The sequence below is a fragment of the Bos grunniens genome, chromosome 18, assembly GCF_055505025.1.
Source record: "Bos grunniens cultivar Pamir isolate PY7600 chromosome 18, Bosgru_T2T1.0, whole genome shotgun sequence".
NCBI classification, from domain to species: domain Eukaryota; kingdom Metazoa; phylum Chordata; class Mammalia; order Artiodactyla; family Bovidae; genus Bos; species Bos grunniens.
In genome coordinates, this window is record NC_141182.1 from 56,302,038 (window position 1) to 56,327,170 (window position 25,133).

The 25,133-nt window shown below is 56.7% G+C and overlaps 3 protein-coding genes across 17 annotated transcripts in view; 2 read left to right on the forward strand and 1 right to left on the reverse strand.

The window, feature by feature from the left end:
* Positions 1–482: 482 nt before the first annotated feature.
* On the reverse strand, positions 483–11,630 carry NOSIP (nitric oxide synthase interacting protein). The gene is made up of 9 exons (XM_086353667.1): positions 11,590–11,630; positions 3,714–3,886; positions 3,047–3,152; positions 2,121–2,202; positions 1,540–1,702; positions 1,332–1,450; positions 965–1,152; positions 742–850; positions 483–589 (listed from the first exon to the last, which is right to left on the reverse strand). Exons 2-9 carry the CDS (start codon positions 3,781–3,783, stop codon positions 518–520), a joined length of 909 nt encoding a protein of 302 aa, XP_086209793.1. The 5' UTR covers positions 3,784–3,886; positions 11,590–11,630; the 3' UTR covers positions 483–517.
* PRRG2 (proline rich and Gla domain 2) lies at positions 11,155–18,131 on the forward strand. Of its 13 annotated transcripts, none has more exons than XM_086353680.1 (8): positions 11,786–11,961; positions 12,531–12,593; positions 13,458–13,554; positions 14,211–14,386; positions 14,553–14,592; positions 16,044–16,212; positions 17,034–17,171; positions 17,543–18,131. In XM_086353680.1, the coding sequence occupies exons 3-8, from the start codon at positions 13,470–13,472 to the stop codon at positions 17,559–17,561; spliced, it is 627 nt and encodes a 208-aa protein (XP_086209806.1). In that variant the 5' UTR covers positions 11,786–11,961; positions 12,531–12,593; positions 13,458–13,469; the 3' UTR covers positions 17,562–18,131. The 13 variants fall into 13 exon arrangements, 10 of the variants coding, with proteins under 10 accessions (XP_086209814.1, XP_086209806.1, XP_086209809.1 ...); XM_086353683.1 differs by having other exon boundaries at positions 16,077–16,212; XM_086353685.1 differs by having other exon boundaries at positions 11,816–11,961; positions 13,335–13,554; positions 16,077–16,212.
* A 141-nt stretch (positions 18,132–18,272) lies between these two features.
* Positions 18,273–25,133, forward strand: part of PRR12 (proline rich 12) — a 29,459-nt gene continuing 22,598 nt past the window's right edge. For 2 of the 3 annotated variants that reach the window (XM_086353630.1, XM_086353631.1), the window contains exons 1-4: positions 18,273–18,953; positions 20,460–20,572; positions 21,541–21,702; positions 21,791–25,110. In XM_086353630.1, coding sequence (XP_086209756.1) covers positions 18,868–18,953; positions 20,460–20,572; positions 21,541–21,702; positions 21,791–25,110 — 3,681 coding nt within the window. In that variant the 5' untranslated portion in view covers positions 18,273–18,867. Of the gene's footprint in view, positions 18,954–20,459; positions 20,573–20,825; positions 21,001–21,540; positions 21,703–21,790; positions 25,111–25,133 lie in introns of those variants that run through there. The other variant, XM_086353632.1, reaches the window with a different exon arrangement.

A 25,133-nucleotide genomic window follows, 5' to 3' on the forward strand; every position in this document is an offset into this window, starting at 1 on the left:
CACCCGCCAAGCACATTGCTGCCTCTGGGCTTTTGCACTGCGGTTTCCTCTTCCTCTCCACCCTCCAGCCGGCGGGGGAGGGGGTGTTCCTCACAGCCTTCTCTAGACCGGGTGCCTAACTTTCTCTCTCTCACAGACACAGCACTTCATTTCCTTTGGGTGTCTTATTACACTTTGCAATGGGAGACACGTGCCGCTAAAGCTCCCAGGCTTCAAATTTGGTTTAACTCAAAAGGAATGAGCGGGGATTTCCATCTACCCCGTTAACGTGGCGCCCTCCGGTGGTCGCAGCTCACATTCCGACTTGGGGCCACTCAACCCATTTACAGCTGTTTGTTTGCATTCCATTCAGACTTCACTCTTAACGTGAGACCACACCAAACATTCCTAGACCAGGCTTTCAAAGCACAGTCATTCCGGAGCGCACGCCATTCCCGGGCTCCTGGGCTCCGGTGCGGTGAATGAAGGCGCCACATGGCCAGTAGCGTCCAAGCCCCTTTTATTTGGTTTCCCGCGCTCAGGCCTGCATCACCGGCCGGGACTTCTCCGCCTGCAGCTTCACTCCGGAGCCCGCGAAGCCGGTGCCGCCCTGTAGGAGGAGAGGGTGCCATGAGGGTTCCCTAGCTGCGGAGGTGAGGCTGGCTGAGGAGGCCCTGGCTTGATGAGGGCGGGGCTAAAATAAAAGGGCGGGGCCTCTAGGAGGAGGGCAGGGTTACCGGAAGGCCAGGGGGCGCCACTCACCCGCTGCAGCACGATGATGTCACGGTCCGTGAGCTTCTCCCCGGTCACCGGGTCCACCATGTCCTTGCGAATCAGCTTCTCCACGCACTCCAGGGTGACCACAGCCCCACTGCGGTGAAGGTGAGGGTGGGGGGTGTGGATCAGGGGCCCCGCCCCAGACAGTGGGCCACACCTGCGCCCGCCGTGTCCAGCAGGTCCCCGGCCTGTCCCCTTGGTGACTCACGAGGGCCGCAGCACGGCGCACGGCGTGGCGTTGCTCAGGCTGTCGCGGGTCACGGCGCACACGTAGCGCTCGCTGCGCGTGATGAGCCCCACGCGGTCCACGGAGCTGTCCAGCGGCGTGAAGCGCACCGGCGTCAAGTCGGACATGCGCAGCGGCTTCCCGGACATGGGGCAGGTCACGATGCGCGACTGGGGGTAGGGGTGGGGGAGGGAGGCAGGGTCAGCAGGCGGCGCTGGAGCCGGGTGGTGGGAGGATGGTGAGGGGACCTTCAGGACCCCCGTTTGGGCGGGGGGTGTGTGTGAGGGGGTGAACCTGGCCCTCTCTGGCAAAGAGTACGCACAGGCGCGCGCTGGGGTAGGGGGCTCACCGGCTTCTCCAGCTTCGTGGCCTTCGCCTCGGGGGTCAGCGACGGGATCCAGAAGCTGGGCAGCGCTTTGTCCTTGTCCTTGCCTGCAGGGCCCGCACTGCACCCGGGTTGGGCATTGTCTGTGGGGAGGGGGGGAGGGGCTAGGATGCCGCACCCACGGAGGCACCTGTGGGACCCCCCCCCCCACCTGCAGACTCATCTCTCTCACCTGGGCCGTTCCCTGCCGAGGCGGCCTTGGGCGTGAAGGGGTTGAGGGGCCGGCTCACGATGGCTGCCTCCTTCTCCAGGAAGCCCCGCACGTGGTCCTGCGCCGCTGCCCGCTGCAGCTCCTTCTGCTCCTCTCGCCGGGCGCCCCGCTGCTTCTCGTAGGCCTGCAGGCAGCCAGGGAGCAATGAGCCGGGCACCCTCCTGTGGGTTGTGGGTTTGGGGCACCCTAGGTGGGGGCAGGGTGGCTCTCTGAATTTAAAGGAGGGTAAACCGGGACCCACCCAGGGGACACTCCTGGCAGAGGCTCTGTTTGGTGCCGGCTGGTGGCCGCAGTCATATGCCGTGTGTCTGCTGCCTTGGCTGGTTCCTCCCATCAACTGTAGGATGCCCGAACCATTTCCCTTTTAGCTGGTTTGGGACTCGGTGGCTTTTCTGTCCCTTGGCAGCAGAGTGGTCAACAGCTTGGCTGGAGACAGACTGCCAGAGCTCAACCCTGCCTCTGTCACTGATGAGCTCTGTGGCCTCTAGAAAGTGCTGTGACCTCTCCTGGCCCCAGTTTCTTCACCCATAAAACAGGCTCACCTTCATCTGCCGGGCAATTTCCTTCTTCTGGTGCAAAATGTACTCGAGGATTGCTTCCCGCTCATACAGGTAGCCATCTGGGCTGCAAAGACAGGATAGGACAAGAAAGCATGGCCAGTAGTTAACAGCCACCCGCCAAACATCAGCTCTCTGTCCTGGAGACCCCCTAAGCATCTTACAGGCAGCAGCTCACTCAGGGCTCTGCTTAGCTCTCTGAGGTGACTGCGCCGTTTTAACTCTCCTGGCTTTGTAATGTGCTCCAACACATAGGGGAAAATCTCGTGCCATAAAGGGTTAGCTCAGGAAGCCAAGGTCGTCCACACCCTGCATATTCCAACCAAAGGCCTGGCCTGTGCCTGGCTCCTGGGAGGGTACTTCTAAGCCCTTGGAATGTCCCGCCTGATAAGGGTTTGCCTGGGGGGTATGGCTTATGTGGCATCAGCTGGATCTCTGCAGTCAAGTGAGGGAAGTGAAGTCGCTCAGTCATCTCTGACTCTTTGCGACCCCATGGACTGTAGCCTACCAGGCTCCTCTGTCCATGGAATTTTCCAGGCAAAGGTACTAGAGTGGGTTGCCATTTCCTTCTCCAGAGGATCTTTCCAACCCAGGGATTGAACCTGGGTCTCCCACACTGCAGGTAGACACTTTACCATGTGAGTCACCAGGGAAGCTTCTGCAGTCAAGAGGCAGATAACGGGAAGCACTCTGTGAACTGTTATCATGGGCTGGCGGTGTCCCAGGAGCCCTACCCTCTATTATGAGCGTATTCTCTCCCACACCCCGTGAAGTATACTAGGATCGTGCCCAGTTATCAGAGGGAACACCGAGGCTCCGGGAAGGTAGGTGGCTTGTCTAGGGTGCCTTGGCTGTACAGCCCCTCTCTTGCCCTTTGCCCCCCGACCAGCCCACCCACGTGCCCAGCTTACGTGACGACAGGGTCGTGGCAGGGCTGCAGCGAGAGGCAGCAGCAGTCGAAGTCCTTGACGGCATCCCGGCTCAGTCGAATGTTCTGGGTGCCATAGCCTGAGGCCGCTGGGGACAGGAACACACAGACGGACGGAGAGACAGGGGACGTGCCCCTGTACAAATCCGGAGAGAAAGGCACAGCGAGGACACAACAGAGGTGGGGGGCGCTTGTGCCCGGGGTCTGTGTGTTGGGAGCGGGGCACATCCACAGGAGGTGTTCATCCCCAGAGGGTAAGTGACAGGCTCTGAGGCAGCCCGAGGGCCAGCTGAGGGAAGAGGCTCGTGGCTGACTCCCCTCGGGCCTTCTGGCTCTGGGACCCAGCTCAAGCGCCCGCATCTCTCTGGGCCTCAGTTTCCCCATCTGGAATATGGGCTGACAACACTGATTCCTTCCTCTGTGGGTGTTTAGGAGGCTTAGTCGAATTCAAGCAGGAAGGCACTTAATGTACAGGCAGGGAAAAGGTTGTTGGCTTGTGTGGGCTGTTATGTCTCTGGTTATGACCATCAGTCACATGGGCTATGTTAACACGGTCAGGAGAAAGACACACATAGCAAGCTCAACCAGAGGGGCAAAGTGAGCGACCTGGGCATTTTGGGGTCCATTTGCCCCCCTCGCAAACCCAGTACCTGTGTCCTTCTTTTTCTCATGGTAGGTGTAGACGGCCCCTGCTGTGCAGTTCTTGCCGTGCCGCGTCATCCCGGCGGGGAGGAAGGGGTAGCTGCAAGGCGGTGGTGACCGGAGGGAGCCCACACAGAGAGGACTGGACCTTTATGGTCCCCGAGCTGACCTGATGGGGAAGCTGGCAGTGGGGCAGGGGAAGATAGTTTTGTACTCATTAAATGGTTAAGAAAGGCCTCTACCCTCAAAAAAAAAAAAAAGCACTCCATCCTGAAAAAGACCTGAAGTTTGCTTCTGGAAGTGGTGTTGGAAGGGGCACAAGTTGCGAGTTATCCTGAGGTGGTGGAAGGAGGGTTACGTGCAATCTGACAGAAAGTTCTGGCATCCGAGGCAATGGGTGGGGCCAGAACTCACGTGGGAGACGGAAGCGCCAGGCAGATGCTCTGGGTTCTCGAGCCCATGTGGATGCTACACGCCCATTTCAACTGAGCGAGTCTGGATTCGCTTAGGTGCAGTGCGCCTGTTGCTCAAGTTGTTCCCTCATGTGTCATTTGCATTGGAAAAAATTCCAGGTTTTCAAAACAAGTGTTAGAGGGAGAACTGACTGGTAAATCAACCAGAAAAACCCAGCTACCCTGATAGGAAAACGCGCCAAGGGTGAGAACAGGTGAGTTACAGGAGCGGCCCAAAGACTGACAGGTGGATGCCTCAAGCTCTCCTCACAGGAGAACCAGGACGAGACGTCACTGTGCTCCTCTCTCCAGGGCGGCGGGTGGCACCGTGAGCACGTGCTAAGGCCAGGGTGAGGGCTGGCAAGAGGAGCCCCCGCAGGGGGTGCTGGGGGAGCATGTACGAGGATGTTCACAGCGGTGTCGTTTATCCTGGAGGGGAGCTGAAGGCAACTGAATATCCCACCCTGGTGAAACGGACAGTGAGTGCCCACCAAGGAGACCACCCAGCAGTGAGATGCAACTGACTGGGTGTGTACAGAGCATCATGGGTGGATCTTAAAGCCATGGCACTGGGTGAAAAGGAAAGAAAACAATCTACACGTGCACCAAACATTACATTTTGAACACCTGCAAACAAAAGGATCAAGCATGTAACAATGGCTGCCCACGTAAGGGAGGGGACTGGATAGGGGATGGATGCACGCATGCTCAGTCGCTTCAGTCCTGTCCCACTCTCTGAGACCCCATGGACTGCAGCCCACCAGGCTCCTCTGTCAGTGGGATTCTCCAAGCCAGAATATAGGGGTGGGCTGCCATGTCCTCCTCCAGGGGATCTTCCCAACCCAGGGACTGAGCCCACATCTCCTACATCTCCCACATTGGTAGGCAGGGTCTTTACCAGCTAGTGGAAGACTAGGGGGATTACAAGAGTAATCCCCTTTTAACAAGAGTAAATCAATCGAACAAGCTAAGGGTTGATGGGATCAATGGAATAAGACCTTCTGCCTGGCCTTGGCCCTCTCCTGGCGGTGACTCTGGATGGGTAATTCCCTTTCAGCGCCCTTTGGGTAAGAGGTGCGGAGAACCATGGGCTGAACCTGATGTTAACTGGATGGCTGTGTGGATTAAATGAGGTCATACACAGAGTCTGGCTATGGAATGCTCAGGAAATTATTCTCTCCAGTTCTCCGGCTGCAAGGAGGAGTCAGAAGGCAGGGGTGGGGGCACCACCAGGGGCTCCCAAAATATGAAAAAGCAACTTCATCTTTATTTCTCTGGTTTGTGATGCTTTCAGAAACTTGCCTTTCTCTTTCAAAACATAAACCTCTCCTGGAACTTATGGACCTTGCACGCCCCCTACTGGCGTCTTCCTCCCAGTAGGTACATTTACAGAGAATAGATGCACAGACCCGTAAGATGCAGTTGATGTGTTTTGACAGATGCATACACCCTCCTAACTACTGCCCCAATTGCGATGTGGAACATTCCTGTCACTCCAGCCACAGCCACTGTGCTGCATGCAGCGGTTCACCTTGGTGAAACACCCCAACTCGACCCACGGCCCCTCCTCAGGCTTCCCCTCACCCCCCAGCTTTGGAGCAGGTGTCAGGCACCTGCTGCCTCCCCGGCTCACCTGCCACCCCCCTCCTCCACCCTGGCCCCCTGGCTTCCGCCCCCATTCCCCCACCCATCACCACTCATGAAGGTCGAGTTCACCTCCGCAGGGACAAATTCCCCACTCTATTCTTAGTTGTCAACTGCCTTGACCCTCCGTGGTATTTGGCACTGGGCTGCCTGTCTTGTGGCCAAGCTCTTTGGCTTTGTGGACTGGGACATTTTCTCTCTGAGAAGAGAGGAACTGCTAGAGAGGGATCATCACTTCTCTGGGCTGTCACGGGAATAAGCACAAGGGACACTGCTTGACCCCTGACCCCTAGGCCAACTCCCCGCGGCCTCATGTCGTCAAGCGTCCAACTTCAGCCACCCTCTGAGGTCTGCTCCATCGGCATCTCCACTTTGGAGACAGGCAAACAGAGGCACAGAAGTGAAGCCACTTGCCTAAGCCAGTGGTTCTCAAAGTAAGGTCTGCCAAGACCCCAGGGGTCCCTAAGATACTTTCAGGGGGCCCACAGAACGATTTCCATGACATCAATATGTATTTGCCTCTGTTCCTCTCATTCCCTAATGAGCGTCTGGTGGAGTTTTCCAGAGGCTGTGCGACTTGTACTTGTACAACCCTGGCTTTAAAAAATGTCTGGTACGGAGTGAAAGAAGCCAGGTACAAAAGGCCCTATTGTTGATTCCGTTTATATGAAAGGTCCAGAATGGGCAGATCCACAGAAACAGAAAGGAGACTGGTGGCTGCCACCCGCTGGGAGAAGGGAGGACGGGAGTGGGGAGAGGCTGCTAAGGGGGATGGGGTTTCTTTCTGCAGTGATGAAAATGTCCTGAAATCCGAAAGTGGAGATGGTTACAAAAATAGTGATTATATGAAAAACCAGAGTTGTATACTTTAAGATGAGTTTTTTGTTATTTGAATATTTCAATAAAGACCCTTTCATGTCTGTTTTCATCTTATAAGGCAAATCTTTTTTCCTTTGGCCGCACTTGTGGCTTACAGGATCTTAGTTTCTGGACCAGGGATCAAACCCAGGCCTTCAGCAGTGAAAGTGCGGAGTCCTAACCAGTGGACCACCAGGGAAGTCCCCTGATGTGGCCAACTATGATGGATCGAACTTCCACACACAAAAGCTTTTTGGAGTCCTTGCTGATTTTTAAGATCCTGAGACCAAGAAGTCTGACAACCGCTGACTGGGGTGGGCAGGTTTATGGTCTCCTCAGTTAGGACAGGCTCAGAAAACAGAACACTAGCACTTCAGAGAGGACACATCCAAGTAAGAGCAGCTATTATTTATCAACCTTCCCCTCTTACAGAGGAGAAACCAGGCCCGTGGAGCCCCCCTGGCAACAGAGCCGGACTTGAACCCGGCACTTGGGCTCCAGAGCCGCCCCCCCTTAGTCACGTGACAGCTGGCAGTCCTCCCAGGGAGGTCACAATCCGAGAAGAAAGGCTAATCCACTCCCATTCTCCCAAGAAATCTTCAAAATCCACAGTCTAGTCCACCCTTTTAATATGTCTCGACTCAGAGAACAATTTTCACTGGAGGAACTTGTCCAACATTTTAGATTTCATAAAATTTACAGGAGCAAATGTACATTCACACATCCTGGTTGTCCCAGACATACTTAAAAGTTTTCCAGGGACTGAATCCAGTATTGGTGCTTGAATGTAAATTAATTAAAATGAAGTGATTAAAAAAAAAAAATACAGTCCCTCGGGGCCCTGAGACAAGTATCAAAGTGCGCCACAGCCTCTGGGGACTCGTGGCTACTGTGTTTAAAAAACATGATCACAATACCATGGATGCATTAATAATTCCTTAACATCATCTACTATCCAGCTGGTATTCAAATCTCCCTTATTATCTCCCCAGGTCTTTTTCTGCAGTCGATTTGTTTGAATCTTCAATATCCTGAGGTCAGAGATCCCTCTGAGAACTAAAGGATGAGAAAACTAAAGAAGAACTAAAGGATGCTACAAGTCCCCTCCTGAGAAGAGCATGGGGTCACATGGATGCTGCTGGCTGTCCCAGGGGGGGTGTAGGCCTGTGTTGCTGCTGCTGCTGCTGCTAAGTCGCTTCAGTCGTGTCCGACTCTGTGCGACCCCATAGATGGCAGCCCACCAGGCTCCTCCGACTCTGGGATTCTCCAGGCAAGAATACCGGAGTGGGTTGCCATTTCCTTCTCCAATGCATGAAAGTGAAAAGTGAAAGTGAAGCCGCTCAGTCGTGTCTGACTCCTAGGGACCCCATGGACTGCAGCCTACCAGGCTCCTCCATCCATGGGATTTTCCAGGCAAGAGTACTGGAGTGGGTTGCCAGCCTGTGTTAAGGGAACCCAAAGGGCCAATTACATTCAAGGAATTCACAGACAGATATAGGAAGTATCGGAAGCAGGAAGGAGGGAGGCTCCCTAAAAGCAAAGGGGAACATCTGAGATTTTTCTATTAATAGTGACTGGTATTCATCTAAGAGGTTTGGTAAACCCAGCCCTGTTATAAGCACTTTATACATGTTAACTCCACTGAATCCCAGGGCTTCCCTGATAGCTCAGTTAAGAATCTGCCTGCGATGCAGGAGACCCTGGTTCGATTCCTGGGTTGGGAAGATCCCCTGGAGAAGGGATAGGCTACCCACTCCAGTATTCTTGGGCTTCCCTGGTGGCTCAGACGTTGAAGAATCCACCTGCAACGTGGGAGACCTGGGTTCGATCTCTGTGTTGGGAAGATCCCTTGGAGAAGAAGGGAATGGCTACCCACTCCAGTATTCTGGCCTGGAGAATACAGTCCATGGGGTTGGAAAGAGTTGACCAAGCGACTTTCACTTTCAGTCTCCACCGAATCCCACAGCACAAATGGCTGCTACAAACAAGGAAACAGAGGCAGGGAGAAGGTGCCCAGTGCAGCCGGGGGTTGCCCCAGGCATCTGCGTCTGTGGCCGAGGCCATCCCATCGCTGGTGCCGCCTGGCTGCAGGTGGCCCCAGGCTCTGTGCTGACTCAGTGTGGAATGGGCCCTACAGGCAGGGCCTGGCTCTGCTCCTGGAAATCCCTGTGGGCCTGGTGCACCCCCTACCCTGCCCTGGAAATCCCATCCGCTTCCTCCTCCCAGGACCTGAGGGAGGCATTCCTGATGCTCTGACAACGCCCTGATTTACCTCCATTACAGCCATCTCAGAATTTCCCCCTCCAGACTAGGAGCCCCCTAGAGGTGGGGCCTGGGCTGGACTCCAGGCTGGGTCCCAGCACTGCCTGGCACCTGGGGGTGGGGGCTGGGCACAGAGATGGCATGATAGTATCAGTTAACGACTTCCAACCATAGGGCCTGGGTAGGTGTGTAATCAATGAAACGAACCATCCATCCAGTCAATACATCACAAAAGCACTATAATAATAGAAATGACTGGACTTCCCTGGTGGTCCAGTGACTAGAAGACTTTGTGCTCGTAATGCCGAGGACCCAGGTTTGATCCCACATGCCATCACGAAGATCAAAGATCCCATATGCCACAACTAAAACCCACCACAGCCAAATAAACAAATAAATATTTAAAAAGAAAAAAAACCAGGATGGTGTGGAGGGGGAGACTGTTAGAAATTAAGAGGAATTTAAAAGACAAAACAATTATTTGAATTGATTCTGATTCAAACAAATGACATTTTTATTAGGGTTGCTTTTGTAAGTATTATGATAATAGTATGATATTATGATAATACGATTATGATAATAGTATTGTGGTCATGGAAGAAAATGTTCCCGCTTTTTTGTGTGCCTGAAAACGAAGATCATGGCATCCGGTCCCATCACTTTATGGGAAATAGATGGGGAAACAGTGGAAGCAGTGGCTGACTTTATTTTTCTGGGCTCCAAAATCACTGCAGATGGTGATTGCAGCCATGAAATTAAAAGACGCTTACTCCTTGGAAGGAAAGTTATGGCCAACCTAGATGGCATATTCAAAAGCAGAGACATTACTTTGCCAACAAAGGTTCGTCTAGTCAAGGCTATGGTTTTTCCTGTGGTCATGTATGGATGTGAGAGTTGGACTGTGAAGAAGGCTGAGCACCGAAGAATTGATGCTTTTGAACTGTGGTGTTGGAGAAGACTCTTGAGAGTCCCTTGGACTGCAAGGAGGTCCAACCAGTCCATTCTAAAGGAGATCAGCCCTGGGATTTCTTTGGAAGGAACGATGCTAAAGCTGAAACTCCAGTACTTTGGCCACCTCATGCAAAGAGTTGACTCATTGGAAAAGACTCTGATGCTGGGAGGGATTGGGGGCAAGAGGAGAAGGGGACGACAGAGGATGAGATGGCTGGATGGCATCACTGACTCGATGGACGTGAGTCTGAGTGAACTCCGGGAGTTGGTGATGGACAGGGAGGCCTGGCATGCTGTGATTCATGGGGTCGCAGAGTCGGACACGACTGAGCGACTGATCTGATCTGATGCTTTTTAAAATTAAAAAAAAAATTGTTGAAAAATTTTTAAAAAGTTGAGGTATAGTTAGTTTAATGTTGTGAAAATGTCTCTGCTTTTTACACATGTATCTTAAAGTATTTAGGGGTGAAATGTCACGATAGACAGGCTTTGCCTTATATATTTAATTAAAAAAAATACCCAGCCAATATGGCAAAAGTATTAATAAACAGAAACTCTGGCCATAGGAATTTTTATATTATGATCCCACTTTTATGTAAGTTGTGTTAGGTAGGAAGTTAGACATGAGCAAGGAGGGGAAGCCTGGCTGAAGGAGACACACCCAGGAGAGCTCACAAATATGCTACAAATATAACCACAGAGACTTTTCAACTCCTGCACAGGTATCCTATTCACACAGTGGATACAAAATGACCACAGGGGCCTCTCCAAGTAACCTTACCTGCGGTGAGGCAGTTAGGAGCCTATTAAGACATAACCAACACAGCCTGCAGCTATACAATTTATAATTAAATCATTGAGCGTATGCTTATTTCTATTCCCTTTCATTGACTGGTGGTGGGTAGAAGCCCTACTTTGAACGGGGCAAAGCCAAAAGAAGACTGGAAGTGTAAAGAGGGAGGCTTGACAGGAAGGATGAGGAGGACTCCTACGGAGTGTTGGATTAATAAAAGATTATCTGCTTGAGCTGAATGGAGCTGTAACTTGTCTGTTGTTCTACACCTTTTCGTCCATTGCTCCAAATTTTTGTTGCCACGAGACAAGAATGGAGGAAGAGACATTAACCTGACAGGTGGGACACTTTCATAGTAAAATATTACAGTAAAACTGCTTTAAGGATCCATCAAGACCTCAGTTCACAACGAATCGGCAGCACCATCAAGGTGAGAACCTAGGACTGCCTAACCCCAAAGTTCCACAGAGGAAAACGTTAACCTACAGCAACTCCAAGAGGGAAGGGCCTGTCAAAAAGGTGCAAGGAGGCAGCGGCGGCGACTGCACAACCCTTCCCCGCTCTCCCCATCACGATCTGAGAAACTGAGGCCAAGAAAGGGGGTGCGGGGGTTGCTTCTCATTCAATATCACTCCTTAGACCTCCAGGAGTCCCAGTCTCTTCCGTGCCCTGGGATCCGCAGCCCATTCGTCTGCACTGGAATTAATACTCTCGGGAGAACTGCCGGATGAAGGTTTGGCTACCTAAAGGGATTTAAAGCACCTCCAATTCGGCTTTAAACTTGAGGCACCTAGAGCGCTCTATTAATAACTGCCAGGAAGTCAGCATTTCAAAATATTGTCCCAGTCTCCCTCAGGACCACAAGACTCTTGCCCACAGGAAGGCAATCGCACTAACACTAGTCTTCTACCGCCTAGAACTCACCTCACAGACGACCCTCTTTCCTCGGTGGCTACTTCAACAGTACCCCTACACCGGAAAGGAGCGCTGTTTTCCCTCTCCGCTCCGACGCTTCCGCCCGGGGAAGAGATCGGAAGTAGTTCTGCCCCTAAAGGCGGAGATAGCTCTTCTGGCTTCATAAATTCTCCTTTCTTTTTTTTCCTCCCCCCGGAAACGTGAGTGGCAACTCGAGGGTTCCGGCCGGTGAAACTGGCGTGAATAGGGGGCGTGCTTAGTAAATACTAGGCGTTTCCCTGGGCGGGCAATTTCCTGCTTGTTCCTAGGCTTTGCGTCTCTTCAAGCCTGTGTTTAAGGACTAACCACTTTGCCCAGAAATTGAAAAGCCCGCTTACCAAAGTATGTATCATCCACTTTTCTGCCGCAAAAGAAGAAACAATAGAGAAGGGAGAGCTCCTCTGTCCCCACTTTGTAAATGGAGCAGTTGAGAAATCGAAAGTCAAAGCCTTTCAAATTGTCTTAGGAAGCAGGAATTTACTGCGGCATACCTGCCTATCTCTAGGGACTAAGGCATACGTTTCCCTCCAGTTTCTAGATAGCTAGATATCTAGATGTTCATTTCCCTAGCTCAGCCTGGCGAGCTCTCTGGGGTGGGGTGGGGGGAGGAAATTATAGGAGGGGAGGGGAGGAGGCGCCTATCCAACACCCTAAGTGTCCCCATGGTGTCAGGAGACCCAGGCTCTCTATGAGGCTCTGGACGTTATACCCTTAATTATAAGGTCCCTTTATCTATTTATGTATTTTTTCATAAGGTCCCTTTAAATACTCTGTCCCTTACCTGAGTCCCGCCCAGGGCAGGTAATAAAAAACCCCGCCCCTCTTGCCTGGAACCAGGATTGTGCCGGCTTTAATGAACAAAGTACCCTCTGGTTCCTCTCCCCTCCCCTCTCCCCTGCCCCTCTTCACAGCTGGCCGCAGTTAGCCGAGGAGGCCCCGATTAAGTAGAGGACAGTGCTCAGAAGTCTAGGCAGGTAAGTGAATGTCCCTGGAGGCAAAGCTTGGCTTGGGGACCTTGGCGACCTGGCTGTTGGAGCCCCCACATCCAGGAGTCCAGGATCACTGCCCCCTCCCTCAACTGCTGGACCCCAGGATATGCCCCTCTGGTTTTACTTCTTGTATACTCTTTGATCTCTGTGGGTGGAAAGGTTTCCCTGGTGCTCAGGCAGTAAAGTATCTGCCTACAGTGCAGGAGACCTGGATTCAATCTCTGGGTCAGAAGATCGCCTGTAGATGGGAAGGGCAACCCACTCCAGTGTTCTTGCTTGGGAAGTCCCATGGACAGAAGAGCCTGATGGGCTACAGTCAATGGGGTCGCAAAAAGTCAGACACGACTGAGCGACAAACGCTGTAGGTGGATATGGCAATGGGCACAGAGAGATGGGTGTGGATGTGGCAGTGGGCACATGGAGATTATCAGGAAGAAAGGGATCCAATCAATGGACGTGTTTACGAGCGCCTGCTATGTGCCCAAACCCATGCTGGGTGCTGCATGCACAGCTGGGAAAAAGATAAGCTCCTGGCTCTGGTCTCTGGAGGGACACTGCGTTTGCTGAAATCCTGCCTCTGAATCTTGCAAACTGTGTGAACTTGGGCAAGTTCTTTTACTTCTCTGTGCCTCAGTCTCCTCCTGTATCAAACGGAGATAATAGCACTGTGATGAAAATGAAACTGAGTTGATAGAGGTAAATGACCTTGAACAGTCTCTGGTCCAGATTACAGGCCACGTAAGTGTCTGCTCTTATTATAATTCACGGACCACAGAGTCTGATCAGGGAGACCTGGCCTCATTCTTCAGTAGCTGAGGCACTTCTCATCTAACCACACCTGGTTCCTAGTGTCCACAAAATATGAGGGGCCGCCCCTCTGTGCTGCTGCTATACCTGGGATTGGCCACCTGCCTGGACACTTCACCCAGTGGGAAGCAAGGCCGAGGTGAGTGTTGGGGGGAAGAGCCAGAGTCCAGGCACCAACACCCACCTTCCTCTGGCCCAGGAGAAACCCTGCCTCCAGTCGCCTCCTCCCCAGGACCCCATAGCTCTCCGTCTCTTTAAGTTCAGGCTCCTTCATGTCCCCAAGGACTTGCCTGTAGCTCAAACAGGAAGGAATCTGCGTGCAATTCAGGAGACCAGGGTTTGGTCCCTGGGTCAGGAAGATCTTCCGAAGAAGGGAATGGCAATCCACTCTAGTATTCTTGCCTGGAGAATCCCATGGACAGAGGCACCTGGCGGGCTACAGTCTGTGGGGTCACAAAGAGTCGGACACAACTGAGCGACTAACATACACACACACACACACACACACACACACACACACACGTGTCAGTCCTAGGAGCCCTCCGTTTTCTGTCCCTTGTGTCTTTTGGGTTCCCCTGGAGGCTCAGACGGTAAAGAATCTGCCTCCAATGCAGGAGACCAGGGTTTGATCCCTGGGTCCAGAAGATCCCCTGGAGAAGGGAATGGCTACCCACTCCAGCATCTTTGCCTGGAGAATCTCATGCACAGAGGAACCAGTGCAGGTTACAGTTCGTGGGGTGGCAAAGAGTCAGACACAACTGAGCGACTAATGCCCTGTGTGTCTTTTGGGCCTAGAGGTCTTCCTGGACTCCCCAGAGGCACAGAGCTTCCTGGGCAGCCGTAAGCGGGTTCCAAGAGCCAATTACTGGGACCTGGAGTTGTTCACACCAGGGAACCTGGAGCGGGAGTGTCTAGAGGAGATATGTTCCTGGGAAGAGGCGCGAGAGTACTTTGAGGATAATATTCTGACGGTGAGGACCTAGGGTCTCCCGAGGAGTCCCCTCTAGGACCTGGGGGTGGGGTCCTGCCCCTCAACTCCCTCTGCCCTCCTGCCTCAGAGATCAGGGTGGGCTGGTCTGGGGATGTGGAATCTTCCAGATAATGCTTTTCAGCCTTCCCTCCTCCTGCCCATTCAAGGATCGCTTTTGGGAGAGCTACATCTACAATGGCAAAGGAGGTGAGTTGGGAGAGCTCTGTCATCCTGTACAACTAGGGCAAGGCTTTACCCGGGAGGCTGAACCACCATCCCCCACCCAAAACTGGCCCCCTCCAGATTCCACGCTCCCTGAGTTCCTGGAGGGAGTTGTCAAAGAAAGCCCTTCCTCTGAGACTAGAGCCCTTGCCTCAGAATCCCACCACACCTCACTGGGAGGAGGTCCCCTGTCCCCAAGAAGGGGGACAGTTGGAAGGAGAGGTTACAGCCCTGAGGCCTCAGACTCAGAAGCCCCGGCCCACCTGAGCCCATCTTTGGAGTCCAGAGCCTCAGCAGCTTGGTTGCTAAGGGGGTTGCTCCCTAGCAACGGGGCCAGGGTAGGCCAGTTGGTGGAAGCCTGTGTGTCTTCACCTGCCGGATCAGCGCAGGCCCAACCCCAACCCCTCTCTGAGTTCTGAGGCCCCCTTGGTGGCTGCAGCCTTGTTGCTAAGGGGGGGGGGGTGCTCCTTAGCAACCAAGCCTGGCCTGACCAAAGAAGCCAGCAGCACTCACTACCTGGTTGGTTCCCCCTCCCCCACAACTCCATCCTGGCTTTGCCCTGGTTGCTAAGGAGGCCTTCTCCCTAGCAACCACACCTAGCCAGGCTCAGGACCCAAGGCCTCCTGCCCACAGGAGGACCCCCCTCCAGGTACCAGGCGTCTCACCCCTCTAGTGGCTTGGTTGCTAGGAGTGTATCCTTAGCAACAGGCCCTAAGTCTGGGCTAGAATCCTTACATTGGTTGCTAGGGGAGGTAACTGATTTGCTACAGGCCTATCAAGGCCTGGCGGCTACTTGAATCTACCTGAAGCGTGTCCAAATCAGGAAGCCCCACCTTCTGAGTGCAGCTTTTTGCGAAGAGGGCTAAAAGCCTGGGGTTTACTGTTTGAGGAAAGTCCCCCCACTACCCAATCCTAAAGGAAACTTCCTCAGCAGCAAGACCTAGCAAGGCCTCAGGAAGCCAGGGTCCTCCCTGTGCCCCACCCCCATTTTGCTCAGATATGAAACCTTGATTGCTAAAGGTACTTCACCTTAGCCAAGGGTCCACATGAGTCCTAAACCCCTTTGCTCTGTGACTGAGGGGCGATGTCCCCCTTGATAGATGAGTTTTTCTGACCTGTGTGGTGAGGCCCCGCCCCTCTGTGGGCTGGGTGGTAAAAGGGACTGCATTCCAGAGGGGACAGGGTTGCCAGATAAAATACAGGATTGTATTTTATCCCCACCCTACACCCCCAGTTAAATTTGAATCTCAAATACACAGGGATAATTTTTTTTTTTAGTATATCTCATATAGTCCATGAGACATATGAAAAAGTTACTCATTGTTTATCTAAAATTCACATTTAACTGGGTCTCCTCATTATTATTTGCTAAAATCTGGCAGTACTCAGCGTTGGGGCTCAGAAAATTGTCTACCTGAACTCCCTACCTTAACTAGGCATGTCAACTGCAAACACCCCACCCCCCGCAGGACGTGGACGAGTGGATGTCGCAAGCCTGGCTGTGGGGCTGACAGTAGGCATTGTGCTCATCATCCTGGCCGGCCTAGGAGCCTTCTGGTATCTACATGGCCGTCGGGGCCGCAGGCAGCGTTCCTGTCCTCAAGAGTAAGGGGCTTTGGGGGCTTTAGAGCTTTAGAGCAGGGTGAGCAAGGGAGGGAGGGTCATCCTAAGGAGACAGACCAGATCGGGGGCACGTAGGCACTGCTGAAAGATCTGAGGAGATCGTCCTGTGAAGAGTCTGTGAGATTCTGTGTCCAGTTGCAGCATCCAATTATATCCACAGCGCTCGGCACCAAATAGGGACTCCGTCAATATTTGCTGCCTGGCTGTCTTTGCAGTACCCGGTTTACCAGTGATCTTCATCCTGTGGATGCTGTATCTGATGAGGCTGCAGCCTGTGGTCTGTGGGTGTCTGTGGGATGTCAGTTTCTGGGGTGACAGGATGAGGCTGTCTTTGTGTGTGTGTCCGTGTGAGTTGTCTAGGTGTGTCTTTCTCAGTGACAGAGTGTAAGAGAGTGCTGGAGCATCCGTCTTCAAGTGGAGTGGATTTGGAGGTTTCCGGGAAGAGTTTGTTGGAAGAGTGGATCTGGGAAATTTGTGCCTGAGTGTTTCCCTGTTGTGTCTGTCTGTTTCTTGTGTGTTCTCTGCAGGGCTGTCTGTTTCTCCATGACTCTGCCTGTATCGGGGCACATGTGTCTGTGAATAAGCCTGTCTCAGCAACTGTTGATTTCTGTGACTGCCTGTCATTGCGTGGTGCTTTTCTGTGTGCAGAGTTCGGTTGAAGGTGACCCTCTTTTTCCCTGGTCTATCTCCCTTACTTTGTCCCCCTACGACCCTCAGAGTCTCTGTCTCCCTAAGTCTGACCTTTCCCCAAGGCTCTCTCTCCTGTAGGTTTCCCCTGCTAACAGTGCACCTTCTGTCCCCAGTGTCGAACTCATTAGGCCCCTTAGCGATCTGAGCCCGCAGACGCCCCAGCCTCCACCCCCACCTCCAGGCCTCCCCACCTACGAGCAGGCGCTGGCGGCCTCAGGGGTGCACGACGCACCTCCGCCTCCCTACACCAGGTAATGGGCTGGGCTTCGGCCTGGGGGCGGGGCGCAGAGGGAGGGCCCGGCCGGAGGAGGGGCGTGGGCTTAGGGGCGGGACTTAGAATTTTGAGCTTATTATCCAGGGAGAGGCTTGGAGAACGGGGGCGTGGCCCAGCCGTGTGTATGTGTGTGTCTGGAATATTATAGGAGGGTGGGTCTTGTGTGTGTGTGTGTGTGTGTGTGTGTATGTGTGTGTGTGTGTATGTCTGGTATATTGTAGGAGGGCGGGTCTTGAACCCAGAGGGTCCGGGATTGGCTGAGACGCCCAGGGCGGGTCGGAGTGGTCTTGGTTGATGGGGCAAAAACAGCCGGGCCTTTGACTCCGCACTGTTATCCTCCCCCTGCAGTCTCAGGAGACACAGCTGAAGAGTGGCTTCAGAGCGGAGCCGGGGTTCTCTGAACCGTGCCCCAGATTCGCACCGGATTCCGGAAACCCCCAGGCCTCTTAAACTCCGGAGCTGAGCTTGGAGGGGTGATGGGAGTAGGGGTCGTCCGGCCCGAGGCCTACCCTAGCACACGTGTTTCCGCTGCGTACGGATACACGCAAGTTCCCAGGCAACGTGTTCCCGCGTCCCGGTCCCTCGCAGGCCCCCACGGTCTTCTGACCTGGGGGTATCCGCCAGCCCTGCCCCCGGGGTAGGAGTGCGTGGAAACTCGGACCCAGGAGCGCAGTCCGGGTGCGCAGACTCGCATGTGAGCGGGTGTGACACGGCCATCGCCCTCACTGTCACGGACCACGGACACGCAGAGACTCGCCTGTGCACACGCGTGTTTCCCTGCGCTCCCCGTGCGTGCACAGGGGCACTTTGCAACCCAGGAAAAGATGTGGGGGGGGGGGGTGCGTATTGCAAGCGAGCTCGGTTGGGGGCAGAATCACGCTGCACCTGGGGGACTGGAGTTGAGCTCTTTCCCCAAATAAAAACACCTTGGAAAAGAGATGCAAGAGTGAAATAATGCAAAAATTTAAAAAAATCAAATAAACTGAACTGCGTTCCCGGGCGCGTCTGCGCACGGCGGAGCTGGCTTTCTGTACAAACGCTGCACCCTACACCCCCAGGCCCTGCTAGCGCCCTGTGTCTGCCTCTCTCTCTCTCTCTCTCTTTTTTTTTTTTTTTTTTTGCATTTGCACGGGATTGTGGGAGGAAGCGGAGCGCAGCCAGACACCCCGCCGCCCGCCCCCCCTTCCCCTCCCCCCTCCCCCAGCCGCCTTGTGCAAAGATGGCTGCACCGTGAGCGCAGAGGAGGAGGAGGCGGCGGCGGCGGCGGCGAGAGCGAGCACCCAGAGCCCGCACCCACCCCGGGGCCGCCCGGGACGCCCCCTCCTGAGCGCGCGCCCCCCCTTCTCTCTTGCAAGGGCCGGGGCAAAGGCGGAGACAGCGGGGTCCCTCCTCCCCCCTCTTTCCCTCCAGGGGGAACCCCCCTTCCCCCCTCCTTGGCTCGGCGGCTGCACCCCCTCCCTTGCCCGCCCCTCCGCCCCTGTCCCCTCCCTCCCCCGCCCGGGGCCTTCCCGGGCCTTCGGCTGCTGCAAAGAAAAAGAGAGAGAGAGAGAGAGAGAGAGAGAGAGAAGGGAAAAAAAAGCAACAGCGGAGGGAGAGGCGGCGGAGGAGAGCGCGCGCGCGCCCCCTCCCTCCCCCCTCCCTCCCCCTCCCCCAATTTCCACCGCGGCCAATTCATGGACAGGAACTACCCCAGCGCCGGCTTCGGGGACCCGCTCGGCGCCGGGGCGGGATGGAGTTACGAGAGGTCAGCGAAAGCTAGGTAAGGAGCCGGGGGTGGCCTGGAGGAAGGGGCCAAGGGGTGGGGGCCCAGCCCGGCCGGGCCCGCCCGGCTACGCGTGCATCGCAAACTCCCCTCCGGCTTGCAAGGGAGCGGCCTTCCTCGGTTTGCAACAACGCCGCCGCCCCAGTTTGCAAATTGCAAACTCCGCCAAAGCCAGCTCCGGCATGCAAAGAGAAAGATGCAGCGGGGAAATGGGGTGCAAAACAATTTCTGATCGAGAGGCCTTGGGAAGGTGGGAGGGACTGGCGAAGCAAGGCCTGGATTTCCCCCCATCCTTGGATTCCCAGCTTGCTGACCCCTCCCCCTCGCGCCCCAGGCTCTGCTCTTGCAAAGGTGGGAAGGAAAAGAGAATTAGAACGCAGACCTGGGGGGCGCGCCCCCCCTCCAGGTCCTATTGTTCCGGGACTGCGCGAGGCCGCGCAACGCGGGCCCCCCCCCCCAGAAATTCCGCGAGCAGAGTGGGCACGGGGCCCCGCCCCCTTCCTAAGCTGGGGTTCTGTGTGTGTAAGGGGGGGGGGTCCTGGCATCAGAGACACGCCCCCTTGAGCTCCCCCACCCGCAAAAAAAGAGAATCCTAGTTGATGGCGAGGAGTGGAGTGTTTGACCTCTTGAGTCCGGGCCATGGATGGGGGCCGCTGCATAGGAAGACGAGGCTGTTTTTCCAGTGTGTGGTTGTGTGTGTGAGCGTGGGCCCAGGCGTACATAGCTGGCAACCAGTTCACCTGCGAATCTGCCCCTTTTCTGCTGTTTGTGTCACGCCCTCACTCTTCACCTGCCCCCTGCTCCCCTCTCCCCACACACCTGGGTTTCCCAGCCTGGCAGGGCAGGACCCCACGTGAGTTAGTATTTTCCATGTGGGACTCCTCGCTCTGTATCTTGCCCCACGAGTGAGTTGAATACTGGTTTGCACACATACCTGGCCTTGCACAGGCCCATGCATCTGAACCTCAATCCGGGGGATGGACGACGTTCATGTTCACACTTGTACCTGGTACTTTCCCGGAGTCCTATCCTCACCCCACCTCCCCATCCCTGCTGTTGGGGAACAATCTGCTGCTGACCCTGGCTCGGTTTGCACCATCTCGTGAGGTTCAGGGCCTCTGTTCCCACGTGTCTGAAGAAGAGGGGGCGTCCCTCGGGGTTGGCCCCAGGGCTTTGTGTCACCTACAGGGTGGGGGCCCTGGGAGCAAACTCCCTGTTTTCAACTCAAGACACTTTTCTCTGACTCTTCAGCCTGTCTCCTTCTGTGCATGTCTGTGAGGCTCTCTGGGATCTATTTACTGGGGCTCGAGTGGGGACTATGGCTCTTTTAAGTTGGGGACCCCGATTCCCTTGTCTTTCCTTTATGGCCCAAGGTTCCTGATGATAACCCCCAGTCAGCTGGAAGATTCTCCCGAACTCCCTGGGGGATTTGCTGAGTTCCTCACTCCGAGGGCAGCTTCGGAGGAAACCCTAACACCTCCCTTTCCCCCCACCCCCGCCCAGCTTGGTCTATGGCAGCTCCAGGACCTCACACCCCGAGACGGACATCTTACACCGCCAGGCCTACGCGGCCCCCCACCCACTGCAAAGCTATGCCACCAACCACCACCCGGCAGGTACGGCCCCTGTCCCGCCCCGCCTGGCCCTCCCTCCAAAGCGGCTGATTGGCTGCTGAAAGTTCCACCCTTCCTAATTGGCTGTGCCCTCCGTCCTGGCTCGCCCCTTGCCACTTCTTCCCTGATTGGTTGTTCTGAGACTGGTCAATTTCTCGCCGGATTCGTCCGCTCCTGTTTCTGGTCCCGCCTCTTTAGCTCCAATTGGTCCGGTCCTCTCAGCCCCCAAATCCCACCTTCTCTTCCAGGCTTTTCCGCCTCTCCAGCCCACCCGGTCCCTTCCCTCTGGATTTGTCCATCCTCTTGGTTCTCTGAATTCTTTCTTCCTGATTCCCTTTCTTCCTGATTGGCTCCGATTCTTGGACCTCCGCCTCCTCGCTTAGATTTGCCCACTACCTGATTCTTCTGTGACCGGGCCTCTAGTACCTCGGGTTGGTTCTCCTTTGATCCTGCCGCTTCCTTTCCTAAATGGATCAGCAACCAGACTGTTGTCCAGTTTGACCCTAAGACCCTCTTGGTTGGCTCCTTCCCTTTATCCCTCTCCCCACCCCCACCTTTTTTAAAAAATCCGGACCCTCTCACTAGGACTCAACCCCTTTCGACTTGTTCTCTGGTTCTTCCCAGTGGCTCCAGTATCACCCCATCTCTTCCCCTTTCTTGTTAGAATTGCCTAACTCCTTTGGCCTCCCTTGGACCATAGGAACTCTCTGTTTCTCTCACTTTTTTTCACTTCTGGATTTTTCTACTCCTTTGTCTACCTTTCCCCTCCTGGGCTCCCTGCCCTTAGGATTGCATCCTACTCCATCCTGCTTACTGTCTCCTTGTTTCTGCCTACTTTCTCCTCTTTGAATCTGCACCTTCCATCCAACCCCCTTTCCTGACCCAACTTGCCTTTGGCTTGCTCTTTTCCCCTTTCGACCTTGCCCTATCCCCCACCTAGCTGACTCAACCCCTGCCCCCACCCTTGCCAGGCCTCTCTGGACTCTTCGACACTGGCCTCCATCACGCAGGCTCAGCAGGGCCCGACGCCTCCGTCATGAACCTCATCTCGGCCCTGGAGTCCCGGGGCCCCCAGCCTGGCCCTTCTGCCTCCTCTCTCCTCTCCCAGTTCCGCAGTCCTTCTTGGCAAACAGGTAAGCCCGCTGCCAGCCCAGGAGGGCCAGGGTGGGGCTGGCTTGTGGTCAACCCTCACCTGTGGTCTCCTCCCTCATTCATCCCTAGCCATGCACACGCCAGGCCCCACGGAGCTCTTCATCTCAGGCGCCCTGCCTGGTTCCAGCACATTTCCATCCTCCTCCGCCCTGTCGGCTTATCAGCACCCGGCTTCCTTTGGCAGCCGCCCCTTCCCAGTTCCCTCTTCCCTCAGCCTCCAGGATCCCCCATTTAGTCCCCCAGCTAATGGGCTCCTGTCCCCTCATGACGTGCTGCACCTGAAGCCCTCGCAGGCACCCACGGTGCCCTCCTCGCTAGGTTTTGAGCGCCTGGCGGGGGGTGGTGTCCTGGGGCCCGCTGGTCTTGGCCCAGCCCAAACCCCACCTTACCGCCCTGGTCCCCCAGACCCACCCCCACCTCCCCGCCACCTCCCGACTCAGTTCAACCTGCTGGCTTCCTCTTCTGCTGCTGCCGCCGCCGCTGCCGAACAGTCCTCTCCACAGCTCTACAACTTTTCGGGTGCTGCCCCCGGCCCGCCACCCCCCGAGCGGGCCCTGCCCCGCCAGGACACGGTCATCAAGCACTACCAGCGGCCCGCCAGTGCCCAGCCCCCCCCACCCCCACCCCCAGCCCATGCCCTCCAGCACTACCTGAGCTGCGGAGGCAGCTACACCTCCATGGGCCATCGGGCCAACTTGGCCTGTAGCCCGCTGGGCGGTGGAGAACCCTCGCCTGGCGCTGGTGAGCCTAGCAAAGCTGGGCCCAGTGGAGCCACGGCCGGGGCATCGGGCAGGGCTGCGGGCCCTGAGGCAGCCGGAGGAGGTGGGGCAGGGGGTGGCGGTGGAGGTTACCGCCCCATCATTCAGTCACCTGGTTATAAGACGGGCAAAGGTGGTTACGGGGCAGCTGCGGGCGGTGCCAGTAGGCCCCCACCAGCCCGTTCGACCGCCACACCCAAATGCCAGAGCCTAGGTGGGCCAGCAGCAGCCTATGCCACTGGGAAGGCCTCCGGGGCTGGAGGGGCCGGAGGCCAGGCCTATTCCCCCGGTCAGCCCCAAGGGCTTCTAGGACCCCAGGCCTATGGGCAGGGGTTCGGAGGGGGTCAAGCACAGGACTTGAGCAAAGGCCCTAGCTACTCAGGGGGGCCACAGCAGCCCCCGAGTGGTCCCCCGCCTCCTGGCCTAGCCACGTGTCAGAGCTATTCCCCAGACCAGCTGCAGGGGCAGCTGTATGGGGTGCAGGGTGAGCCATATCCGGGGCCAGCTGCCCACTCCCAGGGTCTGCCCACAGCCAGCCCCTCGCTCAGCTACAGTACTGGCCATTCCCCAGCACTCTCGGGCCATGGAGGCGGTTGGGGGCCCAGCTCCCTGGGGGGCGGCGGAGAGGCCAGCCCTTCTCACATCATCCGCCCACTACAGTCGCCACCTGCCCCCGGCCGCCCACCCGGAGTCGGCTCTCCAGGAGCCCCTGGCAAATACCTGAGCTCCGTCCTGGCCTCAGCCCCGTTCCTGGCACCCCCAGGGGCCAGCAGCTATGCAGCTGGAGCAGGTGGCTACAAGGGCAAGGGGGATGGCTCCGAGCTGCTGGCGGGCCCTGGTGGGCCTCCCGCTGAGCGCACGGAGGATGAAGAATTCCTCATTCAGCACCTCCTCCAGGCGCCCAGCCCTCCGCGGACCTCAGGGGCAGATGGCCTGGTGGGCGAAGATGGGGCAGCGGATGCCTCCAAGGGACTTGGGGGCAGTGGAGGGGCTGGGGGTCCCCCAGGCACACCCTACGAGCTGGCCAAGGAAGACCCCCAGCGGTACCATCTGCAGAGCGTCATCCGGACCAGCGCCAGCCTTGACGAGGGTGCCACCGCAGCCCTGGAGCTGGGCCTGGGGCGGCTGAAGGAGAAGAAGAAAGGGCCGGAACGGGGTGGCGAGACCCCTGAGGGGCTGGCCACCTCGGTTGTCCACTATGGGGCAGGTGCCAAGGAGCTGGGGGCCTTCCTCCAAAAGAGCCCTCCGCCCCCACAACCCACGGCCCAGTCGGCCCAGCCTGCCCCCCATGGCCTCCTCCTAGAGGCAGGGGGCCCCGACCTCCCTCTGGTGCTGCCGCCCCCTCCTCCCCAGCTGCTCCCCTCAGTCCTCAGCCACACTCCCAGCCCCTCCTCCAGTGCTCCCAAAGTCGGCGTCCACCTCCTTGAGCCGGCCACCCGAGATGGGGCACCCCAGCCGCCCCCGCCACCTCCCCCACCCCCACCGCCCATGCCCCTCCAGCTTGAGGCCCACCTCCGCAGCCATGGCCTGGAGCCTGGTGCCCCCAGCCCCCGCCTGCGGCCGGAGGAGAGCCTGGAGCCACCCGGCGCCATGCAAGAATTGCTGGGGGCCCTGGAGCCGCTGCCTGCTGGACCCGGTGACACTGGCGTGGGCCCACCCAACACCGAAGGCAAGGATCCCTCCGGTGCCTACCGCAGCCCCAGCCCGCAAGGCACCAAGGCCCCCCGCTTCGTGCCACTCACTTCCATCTGCTTCCCTGACTCCTTGCTCCAAGACGAGGAGCGCAGTTTCTTCCCCACGATGGAGGAGATGTTCGGCGGAGGGCCGGCGGATGACTATGGCAAGGCTGGGCCACCCGAGGACGAGGGTGATCCCAAGGCAGGGACCGGGCCGCCCCCCGGTCCCCCTGCTTATGATCCCTATGGGCCCTACTGCCCTGGCCGGGCATCTGGAGCCGGCCCCGAGACTCCGGGCCTGGGCCTAGACCCCAACAAGCCACCCGAGCTGCCCTCCACAGTCAACGCTGAGCCTCTGGGCCTGATCCAGAGTGGGCCGCACCAGGCGGCGCCCCCGCCCCCGCCTCCCCCTCCGCCGCCGCCACCCCCTGCCTCGGAGCCCAAGGGAGGCCTGACCTCGCCCATCTTCTGCTCTACCAAGCCAAAGAAGCTGCTCAAGACGTCCTCTTTCCACCTGCTGCGGCGCCGTGACCCGCCCTTCCAGACGCCCAAGAAACTGTATGCCCAGGAGTACGAGTTTGAGGCCGACGAGGACAAAGCCGACGTGCCCGCTGACATCCGCCTCAACCCGCGGCGCCTGCCTGACCTGGTGTCCAGCTGCCGCTCCCGCCCGGCTCTCTCCCCGCTGGGTGACATTGACTTCTGTCCACCCAATCCAGGCCCCGACGGCCCCCGGCGCAGAGGTCGCAAACCCACCAAGGCCAAGCGTGATGGGCCGCCCCGGCCACGTGGGAGACCCCGGATTCGCCCACTGGAGGTCCCCACCACTGCCGGGCCAGCCTCAGCCTCCACACCTGCTGATGGGGCCAAGAAACCTCGGGGCCGGGGCCGGGGCCGGGGCAGGAAGGCCGAGGAGGCAGGGGGCACTCGGCTGGAGCCTCTGAAACCACTGAAGGTGAGGGGTGGGACCCTAATGCC